Source organism: Hemiscyllium ocellatum, chromosome 48 (assembly GCF_020745735.1).
Source record: "Hemiscyllium ocellatum isolate sHemOce1 chromosome 48, sHemOce1.pat.X.cur, whole genome shotgun sequence".
NCBI lineage: Eukaryota > Metazoa > Chordata > Chondrichthyes > Orectolobiformes > Hemiscylliidae > Hemiscyllium > Hemiscyllium ocellatum.
The window spans coordinates 11,545,537-11,559,120 of NC_083448.1; the positions used below are offsets into that span (position 1 = coordinate 11,545,537).

At 41.3% G+C, this 13,584-nt stretch overlaps 2 protein-coding genes across 5 annotated transcripts in view; one reads left to right on the plus strand and one right to left on the minus strand.

Annotated features, from left to right (window-relative positions):
* Positions 1-3,271, minus strand: part of polm (polymerase (DNA directed), mu) — a 93,537-nt gene extending 90,266 nt beyond the window's left edge. For 2 of the 3 annotated variants that reach the window (XM_060856439.1, XM_060856438.1), the window contains exon 1: positions 3,213-3,271. In XM_060856439.1, coding sequence (XP_060712422.1) covers positions 3,213-3,236 — 24 coding nt within the window. In that variant the 5' untranslated portion in view covers positions 3,237-3,271. The remainder of the gene's footprint in view (positions 1-3,212) is intronic. The other variant, XM_060856436.1, reaches the window with a different exon arrangement.
* The window catches only part of LOC132836881 (B-cell linker protein-like), a 43,745-nt gene continuing 32,300 nt past the window's right edge, over positions 2,140-13,584 (plus strand). For both annotated transcript variants that reach the window (XM_060856440.1, XM_060856441.1), the window contains exons 1-3: positions 2,140-2,253; positions 9,967-9,998; positions 11,162-11,205. In XM_060856440.1, the coding sequence (XP_060712423.1) occupies positions 2,251-2,253; positions 9,967-9,998; positions 11,162-11,205 (79 nt within the window). In that variant the 5' untranslated portion in view covers positions 2,140-2,250. The remainder of the gene's footprint in view (positions 2,254-9,966; positions 9,999-11,161; positions 11,206-13,584) is intronic.

Consider the following 13,584-nt stretch of genomic DNA (forward strand, 5'->3'; position numbering starts at 1 on the left):
GGCAAAGTTCTTGTCTGCAGGAGAGAGGCCAACCCTAGCCAAATTTTGATTCTGGGAGGTGGAAGTGAGGGTGCTGTGGGAAACCAGATAAAAAGGCCATCCTATGTTTACTGGCCGAGCCCGAGGTTCACAAAGTCTCATGACCTCATTCTCCACCCCCCACCAATTCCCATGTCCTTTCAGTCCCCACTTTCACTCCAATTCCACACGGTCTATTCCTATCTCCCATTCTCCCTTCAAAATCTGAACCTGTGAAAATCAAGGCTGCATACCTGCCTCCATTCTATTTACAATCACCTTGATGTTGGTTACTCAATGCAAAGATCACCTGCCATGTGGTTTGAGTGTTACATTTCACCAACTTTTGAACCTTAGTCACCTCTGTGCCACACCTAAATTGACCAAATCCATACAGCACCTACAGTTTGCTGATGATTGCAATGTTATTATAAACACCGCAACAGTCTTGCAGGCCACTCTCCATCTCTTTTATCAATCAAAATGAGACTCAGACTATCCGTGAATATATTAAACAGAATTCAGATCAACCTAGACTTGGTCAAATATTTTATCTCCCAACAATGTTGAATGGGAGATCCTGGAACATGTTAAAAAAACAAACTTTCTCAAAAGGTCACCATTGTCAATGTTAACACTAAAATACATTAAAGAAGTACTTTGTAATTATAAAGGAATAGACATGTAAATCAAACCAAGTTCTCATTCCCCTGCAGTCTGTCCAAACATTGTTTGCCAGGTTGATTAGTCATCATTGGAACTCAGCCATGCATTCACATGGAACCATATGCCAAGTGTATCCCCAGAAGCAGTAAGAACTGCAGGTTTAATAGGATAGATGCTGACATCACATCAGGGAATCAAAAACACTGGTGCACAATTTAGTCCCAAAATAATTTCATTTAAATAGCTGTGAATCTTGGAATTCTCAATCTCTTAGGGCTGTGGAACCCTCAATTACTTTTTTAAAAATGTATTCCTTCATGGGATGTGTGTTCCAGTGGCTAAATAGCATTTACTAGCTGTTTGAAACTGCCCTTAAAAAGGTGATAGTGAGCTGCTTTCTTGAACCATTACAGTCCTGGGGGTGATTGGCAGCAGGTTTATTTGGGGTAGGATACACCAAGTGTTCTGGTGCCTCAGGGAGTCTGGCAGTGGATGGGAAAACAGAGTTAAGGCACAGGATCAGCTACAAATGGCAGGGCATACAGCCTACTTATGCTCCTTTTTCCAGTGTTTTCATCAGCTCTCCATTCCATCAATGGTTCAAATTTATAATTCTCAACCTTACACATCCAACATCTTGTGTTCATTCAACTTGTACCTCTCATGCATTCTCGCCATCCTCAATTCCTCTATTGCCTGCCATGTCCCAAACTGTCCCAGCCCAAAAGCCCTGGATGTTTTACTCAAAATTATTCTGACCTCTTTTAAGACCCAAATTAAATTGTACTTATCGTCATACAGCACGGAAACAGACCCTTCAGTCCAACCAATCCATGCTGACCAATAATCCCAAACTAAACTAGTCCCACATGCCTACATTTGACCCACATCCCTCCAAACATTTCTTATTCCTATACTTATCCAAATGTCTTTTAAATGTTGTAACTACACACACATCCACCACATCCTCTGGAAGTCAATTCCACACTCTCTGTTTTAAACCCTTTGGCCAAACCTTTTGACACCCTCTCTAAAATATCCTCATTTGACTCTGTGCACTTATAGTTCTGTGAAACACAGTGAACATTTTTCCTGTTTTAAAGGTGCTATATAAATGCTAGCATTCTCTTTTAATTCTTTTCATCTGCAACATATTCTAATTCTGAGGAAATTTGTTGGAGCAAATACCTTGAAATCCTGTTTCTCTGGTGATGCTGTCAGATATGCTGATTATTTCCAGTTTATTTTACATCTTAGTTGCCAATTTCTAGAATTTACATTATTTTGTTTAATTGCTCTTCTCCAAATACCTTTGAAAGGATCGCCAGTTAGATCAGGGCTGGAGCCACTTCCCAGGAGCTCATTTGCTGAACGGAACCTATGCAAAGTACTAACTGAACAATAACTTATTTCACTACCTATTGGATTTAAAATCACAAACAGTTGAGCAAGAGCTGAGGTGAGAAGCTATCAACGCTGTGTCTTTGTGGAACTGACAGAGGAAACTTTGCTGTTGCAGAAGAATCTCGAAAAGGACAACTGATTGTTGAATGTTTCATTCTAAAAATGGTAGTATTTTGTTTATTGTTTGACTTTGGATTAAGCAAAATTGATAATTGAGGGGGTTTCTAACTATTCTAGCAATCAATAATGTGATATTCAGATATAAGAAAAAGATAGGCTAGAATGGTGTGGATTATGAATCTTGGATTTAGTTATTGACAAGGTCATTATCTTTGTTCCCCTTTCCAAATTCTGTTCCCGCTCACCAATCTCTACCTTTTTCTCGCAATTCATAGAATCTCTATAGTACGCAAAGAAGCCATTCAGACACTGACTGTCTGAATAGCATCCCAACCAGATTCAGCTCCCCCACCGTATCCATGTCAGGGCATATTTACTGTGGCTAATCCACCCAACCTGCACATTCCTGGACACGACAGGGGAATTTCGTATGGCCAATTGAGTCTATAGCTCTAGGTATTGGTTCAGATGGCAGCTGTTGAAGCTGATTATACTGTTTACAATTTTGGTGAATTGGATGCTGAGCTGAACTATTCCATCATCAACACAACCATCATAATATTCACCAACTCTGCATCTTTGTTATCCATGATTTTTTTTCTGGAGACTTGGCAATTCCAAAGTCACCTTGGTTACACTGCCATTTTGGACCCTCCGTAAGTGTCAGATTTTACAAACTTCTTCTGCCCTTTTCCTACCTTAAATCTCATCCTTTTTTAGCACTTAACCATGTGTTTGCTGCTCTACATTAGTACATTGCTAATTTGAAACCCAGTGTTAAAACTCTCACAATTGTTTATTATTTCTCCAACACCACCCTTCTCCCTGCTACCGTAATCACTCCAGCCAAGCAATTCACTCAGTCATCTGCACTTCTCTGATTCGAGCCTTTTCATCATCGCCAATTTGAGTTGCTCCACTGTTGGTGACTGTGCCTTCTCCTCTGGAATTCTGACTCTTAGCCTTTCTTTGTTTCTCTCTTTGAGGTACCTCTTGAAACCTACCTCTTCAGCCAAGCTTTTCATCATCAGCCCTTCTACCTCTTGATGTCTTTCAGGATTAAATGTTGATTGATATTGCTTCTGTGAAATGACTGAGGATATCTGACAACTGAAAAGTTGCTATGCAAATATAAGTGGCTGTTGTGAGATGAGAAAATACCTTGAGGCGAAATTGGATCAGACACACCTAAAAACACTCACAAATTGAAACGTGTTTCAAACATGTTCCACAACAGATCTACATGAAAGACTGACTGTCAGAAAAGTAGTTTTACTCGCTCTGATGTAGATTGTTAAAACAACTTAAAAAGAACAATTTTGTCACAGTGCACCATGCAGAAAAGATTTTCATTTCTTTTGATACTTCTCATGTTGGTAGTAAGATTTGTTGTTTTGGATGCCTTGTCCCTTCTCATTCTTTGCTGTCATTGAACTATGCCTTGCTGTTGATGAGATCCAGGTAATTCCACCTAAATCTATTCTCCGCTTGAGGGTACTTGGTGTTCTGACACAATTTAAAGCCAGAGTCAGCATTGGAAGAGTTCACAGGCAGGACATGTTGGACTGCAGCCACGTCAGTTTTTAAATTAGTCAAGAACTGACAAGAGCAGTGAAAAGGGTACAAGAGGTACTGTATGAAACAAGTTTCACAACATCTTTCTGATAGGAAGGAGACCAATATTCCAACAGTGGCCTAACCAATGTCCTGCACAGCCGCAACATGACCTGCCAACTCCTGTACTCAATACTCTGACCAATAAAGGAAAGCATACCAAACGCCTTCTATACCATCCTATCTGGGCGGCACGGTGGCACAGTGGTTAGCACTGCTACGTCACAGCATCAGAGTCCCAGGTTCAATTCCCGCCTCAGGCGACTGACTGTGTGGAGTTTGCACGTTCTCCCCGTGTCTGCGTGGGTTTCCTCTGGGTGCTTCGGTTTCCTCCCACAGTCCAAAGATGTGTGGGTCAGGTGAATTGGCCATGCTAAATTGCCCATAGTGTTAGGTAAGGGCTAAATGTAGGGGTATGGATGGGTTGCGCTTCGGTGGGTCGGTGTGGACTTGTTGGACCGAAGGGCCTGTTTCCACACTGTAAGTAATCTAATCTATCTGTGACTCCACTTCCAAGGAGCTATGAACCTGCACTCCAAGGTCTCTTTGTTCAGCAATCTTACCATTAAGTGAATAAGTCCTGCTCAGATTTGCTTTCCCAAAATGCAGCACCTCACATTTATCTGAATTAAACTCCATCTGCCACTTCTCAGCCCATTGGCCCATCTGGTCCAGATCCTGTTGTAATCTGAGGTAATCCTCTTCGCTGTCCATGACACCTCCAATTTTGGTTTCATCTGCAAACTTACTAACTGTACCTCTTATGCCCGCATCCAAATCATTTATGTAAATGACAAAAAGTAGAGGGCCCAGCACCGGCCTCCAGTCTGAAGAAACAACCCTCCACCACCACCCTCCATCTTCTACCTTTGAGCCAGTTCTGTATCCAAATGGCTAGTTCTCCCTTTATTCCATGAGGTCTAACCTTGCTAATCAGTATCCCATGGGGAACCTTGTCGAATGCCTTACTGAAGTCCATATAGATCACATCTACTGGTCTGCCCTCATCAATCTTCTTTGTTGCTTCTTCAAAAAACTCAATCAAGTTTGTGAGACATGATTTCCCATGCACAAAGCCATGTTGACTATCCCTGAATCAGTCCTTGCCTTTCCAAATACATGTACATCCTGTCCCGCAGGATTCCCTCAAAAAACTTGCCCACTACCAAGGTCAGACTTACCGGTCTATAGTTCCCTGGCTTGTCTTTACCGCTCTTCTTAAACAGAGGCACCACGATTGCCAACCTCCAGTCTTCCGGCACCTCACCTGTGACTATCGATGATACAAATATCTCAGCAAGAGGCCCAGCAATCACTTCTCTAGCTTCCTATAGAGTCCTCGGGTATACCTGATCAGGTCCTGGGGATTTATCCACCTTTAACCATTTCAAGACATCCAGCACTTCCTCTTCTGTAATCTGGACATTTTGCAAGGTGTCACAATCTATTTCCTTACACCCTATATCTTCCATATCCTTTTCCACAGTAAATACTGATGCAAAATATTTATTTAGTATCTCCCCCATTTTCTGTGGCTCCACACAAAGGCTGCCTTGCAGATCTTTGAAGGGCCCTATTCTCTCCCTAGTTACCCTTTTGTCCTTAATATATTTGTAAAAACTCTTTGGATTCTCCTTAATTCTTTTTGCCAAAGCTATCTCATGTCCCCATTTTGCCCTCCTGATTTCCCTCTTAAATATACTCCTACTTTCTTTATACTCTTCTAGGGATTCACTCGATCTACCCTGTCTATACCTGACATATGCTTCCTTCTCAAAATGAGTTGATACATCTCAATTCACTGTGAAGAAACCATGGGCAATTGAGTGATCATCTGCTGGTGCTTTTGATCATTCTCTGAGACTTGTTAAATCCATTATCCACTACAAAATGCCTTTTCTGATGATTCTCCTACTCCAGCCAGATCTTCTACAACCCTTCAATGGTTACAGACTGTGTCATTTCATCTTAGCTGTATCCTTTGGCTGCCAACCTGTGGTAGCTGGTGAAGCCAAAAACAGGCTCCTCTCTCTCTGCTCAGCATACAAGACTGCAATGTGTCAACAAGTCATTGATTTTGAATGAAGCCTTTTCCTGCTCTAAAAAAGGGCTTCCTCTGCAATGTTCCAAAGTCAGAGGGAGATACAACAGCTTTGCATTAGGTAGAAATGCTGGTCAGCTGCTGTTCATCCCAAGTTACCTTCATCTTGGAAATAAACAAACAATTTATAAAACTGTACTCCCATTTTCAACACCTTTCTTGGACTTTGGGAGACTGAGTCTCCCGAGAAGGGAGATGGTGATCCAGTGCTCATGCCACTGAATGAGGAATCCAATGCCCCAGGCTAATGTTCGAAGAAGCAGATGGTGATACTTGAATTCAATTAAAATCTGGAATAAAAAGCTAGTCTAATGGCGACTGTCAATTGTCATAAATACCCATCTGGTACATTAATATCCTTCAGGCAATAAATATTAGCCTGGTCAGTAAACACCCACAACCCAGTAACAAATCAACATATAGCAATATTGTGAACTCAGAGATTGTAGCTATAATGTCCAACAATGAATACTTGACACTATTGTTGCAATGAGACAATCTGGACCCCTTTTTGATTTTTAACCACTCACTTCTGCTGTCAAGCAGACGTCAGTTATTTGAAATTGAAGACCCAGTTACAAAGCATAACCTTTTTACAAACCCGATAATATTTCTCAGGGAATATGATAAAGTGGTAAAAGTAGAAACTTTTAAAAATCATGAGTTTGGATGCTTATTATTCAAGGGAATAGCATGTTTAGAAAAGAGAAAGAAAGAAATAGGAGGGGTGGGAGAGGGGGAATGAGGTAGCAGTGCTGTTGAGGTAGGCAATGTATTGTTGGAATGTGAAGATGACCAGGTGGAGGCAAAGAAGATCTATTTTGTCAAGAGCTGAGAACCAGAAAGAGTTGAACTGTACAAATGGGAACATGCTGTCAACTTCCAAATTGTGAGAGTGGCTGAGGAGCAAATCTGCAACAACATTAAAGAGATGAAAAGGAATCTCTTTGTCTTTTCTCTTTGTGCCTGGGTAGCAGATGCAGCAGAAATGGCTGCTTCCCCAGACGAGGATGGCTCCAGAGAGTATAGTTTGAAGGATACTACTGAAATTCAGGTGTGGTTGGACACTGACCTGCTCTTTTCGCTGACCATCAGAAATGTTTTCAGGTTGATTACCAACAGTTTGGGCCATGTCACAGACAGATGTTCCGTGGCTATCAGGTCCTGGAGTGGGACTTGAAACTCTAGTTTCTGGTTTTGAGTTTAGGGGACACTAACCACTGCATCACAAGAACTCCTGCAACAGCTCTAGAATGACAATATTAGAGTGCTACAGAAGGCCCAAATGTAAACTGGGATAATGTCAGAACAGAAGATAAGAAGGGAATGGAATTTCTCAATGTATACTGGAAAATTTCTTTGAGCTGTATGTGCCCAGCCAAATTATGCAATAGTTATCATGAGATTTCATCCTTGGGGACGTGTATGCAAATTGGACCAAATGTTTCTGGGAGAATGTTGGGTATGCACATTCATTTCATCATTGTCAGTTAGATTAACAATGGAGAAGACCAGAAACAAACTAAAGCAGAACTTGTGAACTGGAAGAGGTTACATTGAATAGAATGAGGGGGGATATGGTCGAGGTAAAATGAAATCAAAGATTGACAGGAAAAAATATGAGAGAAAAATGGATAATCTTTAAGGGGTAATCTGGAATAATCCAAATCAATGCTCTTTGGATGATGAAGGAGTTAGGATACATGACAAAATAAGAAAATGTGGATGATGTATGTTAGATAAATTCTTCGTACAAGAAACTGGTCAAACACGTTTGTGTTGACAGCAGATGTAACGAGGAAAATGATTGGTAAAGAAAGGTTACAAGAAAAGAGTGGGAGTTCAGAGAACAAAACCCAAAATTCTTTGACTAACAAATAAGCTTGTTGTGTAAAGTGGAGTGATTTCTATCAGGGCAAACAGAGTGACTCAGGCTTGAAGTGCAAGGCAAGGCTAGAAGAACTTTGTATGGGTGTGTTGATCATGGCAGAGGAGGCTAGCAATTATCAGTGGAAGTAAGGCTAGGTGAGATGGGGTGTAAATCAATAGAAAGGATGCACTTGGAGACTGGATATGCTGAGAATAGATATGTTGCCTGTTCTGGATGGCTTACACCTAGGTTGTTGAAGGAAGTGAGAGTGGAGGTAATGTTTCAATCTTTCCTGGATATGAGGGTTAAGTGCCAGAGGGTTGCAATGTGGTAAAACTGATAGTGTTATTCAAGAAAGAACATAAATGCATTCTGAATAACTGTAATCTGGTCATTATAATATCTGTGGTTGATCTGGTTTTAGAAAAAATAGCCATCACATTTTTAAAAATCAACAGGAATTTGGGGAGGTTTCAGTAAATGTAGGAGAATCAGCATGGATTTGTAAAAGGTAGATCATTGCTGACAAATCTATTTGAAAGTTTTAATTAAGTAACAGATAAGAATAATGCAGAGAAAACAAAATATGTTGCCTACATACATTTAAAGAAAGCTGTTCACCAATATCACACAAAAGACAATATCACACAAAAATGTCAAGGCTCGTGGAATAGGAGTTATTGTTAGCTTGGCTTAAGGCTAGAAGATAGCAAGTCATGGTAACTGATGGTAAACAGTTGTGTTTCTGGAAACTCAATGCGAGGACCTATGTTTTTTAAATAAATATAAATAACAAGGATATTGGAATATAAAGTAAAACTTTAAAATTTGCCAATGGTTCTGAACTGAGAGGTATGGCTGACAGCAAAGGTGATACCAAAAGAGTGCAAGATCGTGGAATCCCTACAGTGTGGAAACAGACCATTGGTCCACACTGACCTTCCAAAGAGTAACTCATCCAGATCCATTCCCTTACCCTATTACTCTTTATTTACCTGACCTAACCTACACATCCCTGAACACCATGGGCAATTTAGCATGGCCAATTCACCTGACCTGCACATCTTTGGACTGTGGGAGGAAAGCGAAGCACCCGAAGGAAACCCACGCAGACACGGGGAGAATGTGCAAACTCCACACAGACCATCGCCCGAGGTGGGAATCGAACACGCGTCCCTGGCACTGTGAGGCAGCAGTGCTAACCACTGAGAATAGATTGGCGACCAGACAGGTAGATGTGTAGAAGGTGCAATTTAATACAGAGATGAATAAGGTGATACATTTTGGCGAAATGAATAGGAAAAACAGGCATAGACTTGCAGGGTGAAAGGGGTTTACAGGAACTGGAGGGGACAATTTTTTGCATTGATCTTGGACAATAGCAGGCCATACTGAGACAGCTGCAAATGTGTTGCTGGTCAAAGCACAGCAGGCCAGGCAGCATCTCAGGAATAGAGAATTCGACGTTTCGAGCTGAGACAGCAGTGAGAAAAGCATATGGGAACTTGCATTTCGGAAATCAAAGTATTGAGCACAAAAGCAGGGTTATGCTGGACTGCTATAAAGCTCTGGAATATTATATCTCATTCTTGTCACCATCAATCTTTCCTCGAAGCTGTGATTCTGGAAGTCACCACCCCCACAAAGGCTTCAGGAGGGCTGTGCAGCCAATAAGAAAATTAGAGGGAATGCTGATCTTCGAAAGTGTGCAGAGGTGTTTGACCAGAATGGTTCCAAGGATGAGCAGTTTTAGATAAAAGGTGAAGTGTAAAAGCTCAGGTTCTTATCTTTGGAAGTGAGTAAGTGGAGAGAAGATTTAATAGAGGTGGTGATGGGTTTGATCAGCTGTAAAAAGTTGTTACCATAAGCTGATGACAAAGGATTGATGGACAGGTTGAAAGTTTTGGGCAAGGGCAGAAACGTAAGGAAAGAAGTATTTATTCAATGAATGCTCATTGACTGGAACTCATTGCCCATGACAGTGCTGGAAGTAGAGATGATGAATGACTTCAAAAGCAAAAGACGGAGACTTGACAGAAATAGACTAACACATCTCCGAAAATAAAGTGAGTGGATAGTTCCACATTGAGCTGTCATCAACTCAATTGTCTAAATGATCTCCTTTTGTATTGTGATGACACGACAAACCTAATTATTTCTCTCTTCTTCTCAGAATTTCCCGAAACCTTGGAATTCAAAAAATATGTGAGTATAATGTTTCTCGTGATATGAAACTTTGCTTTTTATCATTGGAAAGCTACTGGTATAATAACTTTTTGTTCATAGGATGGAGCTGATGCTGGTGAGGCCAGCATATACTGTCCAGCCTTGACCCAAACTGCCTTCTTAAACCAGGGCAGTCCATGTTGTATAGATGTACCCACAATTCTGTTAGGAAACGAGTTCACGGATTTTGATACTACAATAGTGACTTCAGAAGGAATGGTGATATAGTTTCGAGTTGGGATATTATGTGGTGTGGAGAAAAGTTTTCAGATCATGAAGCTTTCTTGCATCTGCTGCTTTTGTTCTTCCTGGTGGCAGAGTCACAGGTTTTGAAGGTGCTGCCTCAGGAAAAACTGATTTTCAGATACAGCAATTTGACAAAATGCAAGCTGGAGGTGGTCAATCAAATCACTCAACTTCAAGATACTATGCCAATGAGGACGGAGCAAGGAACGTTTGACTTTAGCCGACAGGGTAAATTGAACAAAACTGGATCAACAGCTGATAATACATCTCCTGTAATTTTAATTTCCATTTGATTCAATCCAGGCCAAAACTACTTTCAACGTTAAACATGTCGGTCTGAAACTGCAGTAAATCTAATCATGCTTGAAATACAAAGAGGGCAGTCAAAGACTCAGATTCACAGGTTAACCTCTGATACGGCTGGTGATGAAAATTTAAGAACTAAGACAACTTGATCTGACAGACTTGGCAATCTGAGCAGGCAACTTGAACATACCTTCTCTGGGGGAGATAATATGGACTCTGCATCAGGCAAACAGTTCAGTGGTTTGATGATTCCTAAATGATATTCTGACATACAGGTTTGGTGGACTGTCCTTTTGCTTCAAGCCTCAGATATTCTCCTGCTTTCCTGCCATAATTTTTTATTGAAACCTTGTTTATGCAGGTGAGCAAGAGTGTCTGCCAATTGTCTGCAAAATTATATTTGATTGCTGGTATTATATATTAAATATTAAATGTTTTCTTCTTGCATACATTACAATATGTACATAACCAACAGATGTATGAATGTTCGTATTGGAGAAGCAGAGATGCTTTCCTGTTTCAGTAATTTTGGAAGAGTGTTTCACCTTGACAAATAACTTTCTCAGCAAGTATTCTCTTGTTCCACGCAGATCCAGCGTCCCACCTCCACTGCCGGCCCGACCCAACAAACCCAGTAAGTGAAAAGAAACATTCTTCTCTGATGATTCACTTTTATTTGATGACAAAGAGATGGAAAAAGTATTCAGGAAATTTGTATTCAGGTCTTTATGACAGTATGAATGAGGAAAACAAAAGCAAACCCATCCATACTAATGTGGAATGAATTGACCTGAAAATAGTGATGTCTAGTGTCTGTGATCCTTTGCATTTAATTTGGAACAAGTGGTTCTTGTTTGCCTTGGTATTCCCTGCCTGAGACTCCAAACTGGAAGATCGAGGAAAAGCCTTGAATCCAACTGGTCCATTCAAAGGTTCTGCCAATGACAACTTAACAGTTGATCAGCTTGGTTGTTATACAATACAGAGAATTTAAAATGAATCAGAACAAACATAACTGCATTTTTGCACATGTGCAGATAATTTTCTTCATGCTAGAATTATCTCAGCTCTCTGCACACATTGCTGCCTGTAATTTCCTTCAGCTATTTCAGTGGAGAAAGATTGTTGGCACATCTAATCTTCATGACAAATGGGATAAACAACCAAAAGCAGCCATGTCCTCTAGGGGTATGCTGCAAGTGTTAGAAGACTTTTGACAGAATGAAAAGAAGAATCTGTTTTAAGGGACAGTGGACTGAGTAACCTGAAAACACAGAGTTAATTCAAAATCAATTTAGAGGTGACAATGAGGAAGCACTTCTTCAGACAGCAAGTTCTGACCTAAAAATGTGCTGGAATTAAATTCAATTGCAATTTTCAAAAGAGAATGAGGTAATGGAAAAAATGCTGAGTTATTGAAAACAGCACAGGAAGTGAGAATAACAGAATAGTGCTTTCAGGGCCTGGCAAGAGCACCATAAGCTGAATAGATTCCTTCTGTGGTGTGTCACTCTGATTTTTGTGACCTTTCAGTGAGTTGATGAGAGACTGGGAGAAAATTCCCTCTGAATTGAGCTTATAGAACATGAAATTAGGCAGATAGCCTTCTTGCTTCAAGCCTCAGTCATACTCCTAATTTCCTGCCATAAGTTTTGACTGAAAACATAGAGATACAAGTTAACCAGAGTTTGACAATCTTCTGAAAAGTTATATCTGATTGCTTTACCCTGAAAGTAATGTGCAAGGCAGTGAATTCTCAGTTCACATTTTGAACAACTTATTCAGAAAACTTCATGATCTGTTGATTAATTTCTTTCACAACAAAAGTTCTTTCTCAAACATGAAAGGCATATTCAGTCAGAGTGGATGTGATTTCAAGCACATTGAGTTTGTGCAAGGTGTTGGGGAAATGTTGTTGAACAAGTATTTTGTGAAAAAAGTCAAGAATGTGGTGCTGGAAAAGTACAGCAGCTCAGGCAGCAGGTAAGGAGCATGAGAATCAACGTTTTGGGCAAGAGCCCTTCATCAGGAATGAGGTTTGTGAGCTGAGGGGGTGGAGAGATAAATGGGAGGGGGTTGGGGCTGGGGGGGGCAAGGTAGCTGAGAGTCCAAATTAAATGCAAAGGATCATAGACACTAGACATCACTATTTTCAGGTCAATTCATTCCACATCAGTAAAGATGGGTTTGCTTTTGTTTTCCTCATTCATACTGTCATAAAGACCTGACAGAGCTGGTGGTGGGGGTGAAGGTGATAGGTCAGAGAGGAGGGTGGAGAGGATAGCTGAGCAGGAAGATGGAAAGGAAAATGGACAGGTAGGACAGGTCATGAGGGATGTTCCAAGTTGGAAGATTGGAACTGGGACAAGGGTAGGAGAGAGGAAATGAGGAAATTGGTTGGAGGGTCCCAAGGTGAAAGATGAGGCACTTTTCCTCCAGGCGTCAGGTGGGTAGGGAGTGGCGATGGTGGAGGCCCAGGACCTGCATGTCTTTTGTGGAGTAGGACAGGAAGCTGAAGTGTTCGGCTGTGGGGTGGTGGGGTTGGTTGGTGTAGGTGTCCCGGAGATGTTCTCTGAAGCACTCTGCAAGTAGGCGTCCTGTCTCGCCAATGTAAAGGACACTGCATTGGGAGCAACAGATTCAGTAAATGATATATGTGGAAGTGCAGCTCATACTCTGATGGATGTGGAAGGCACTTTCCCTCCCCTTCCTGGATCTGTCCATCTCCATCAATGGTGACCGACTCAATACGGACATCTTCTACAAACCCAATGATTACCACCGCTACCTGGAGTACATGTCTTCCCACTCTGCCTCCTGTAAAAATGCTATCCCTTATTCCCAATTCCTCCGCCTCTGCCGCATCTGCTCCCAGGAGAACCTGTTCCACCACAGAACACACCAGATGGCCTCCTTCTTCAAAGACTGCAATTTCCCTTCCCATATGGTCAATGATGCCCTCCAATGCATCTCATCCACTTCCCACACCTCCACCCTCGAACCCAACCCCTCC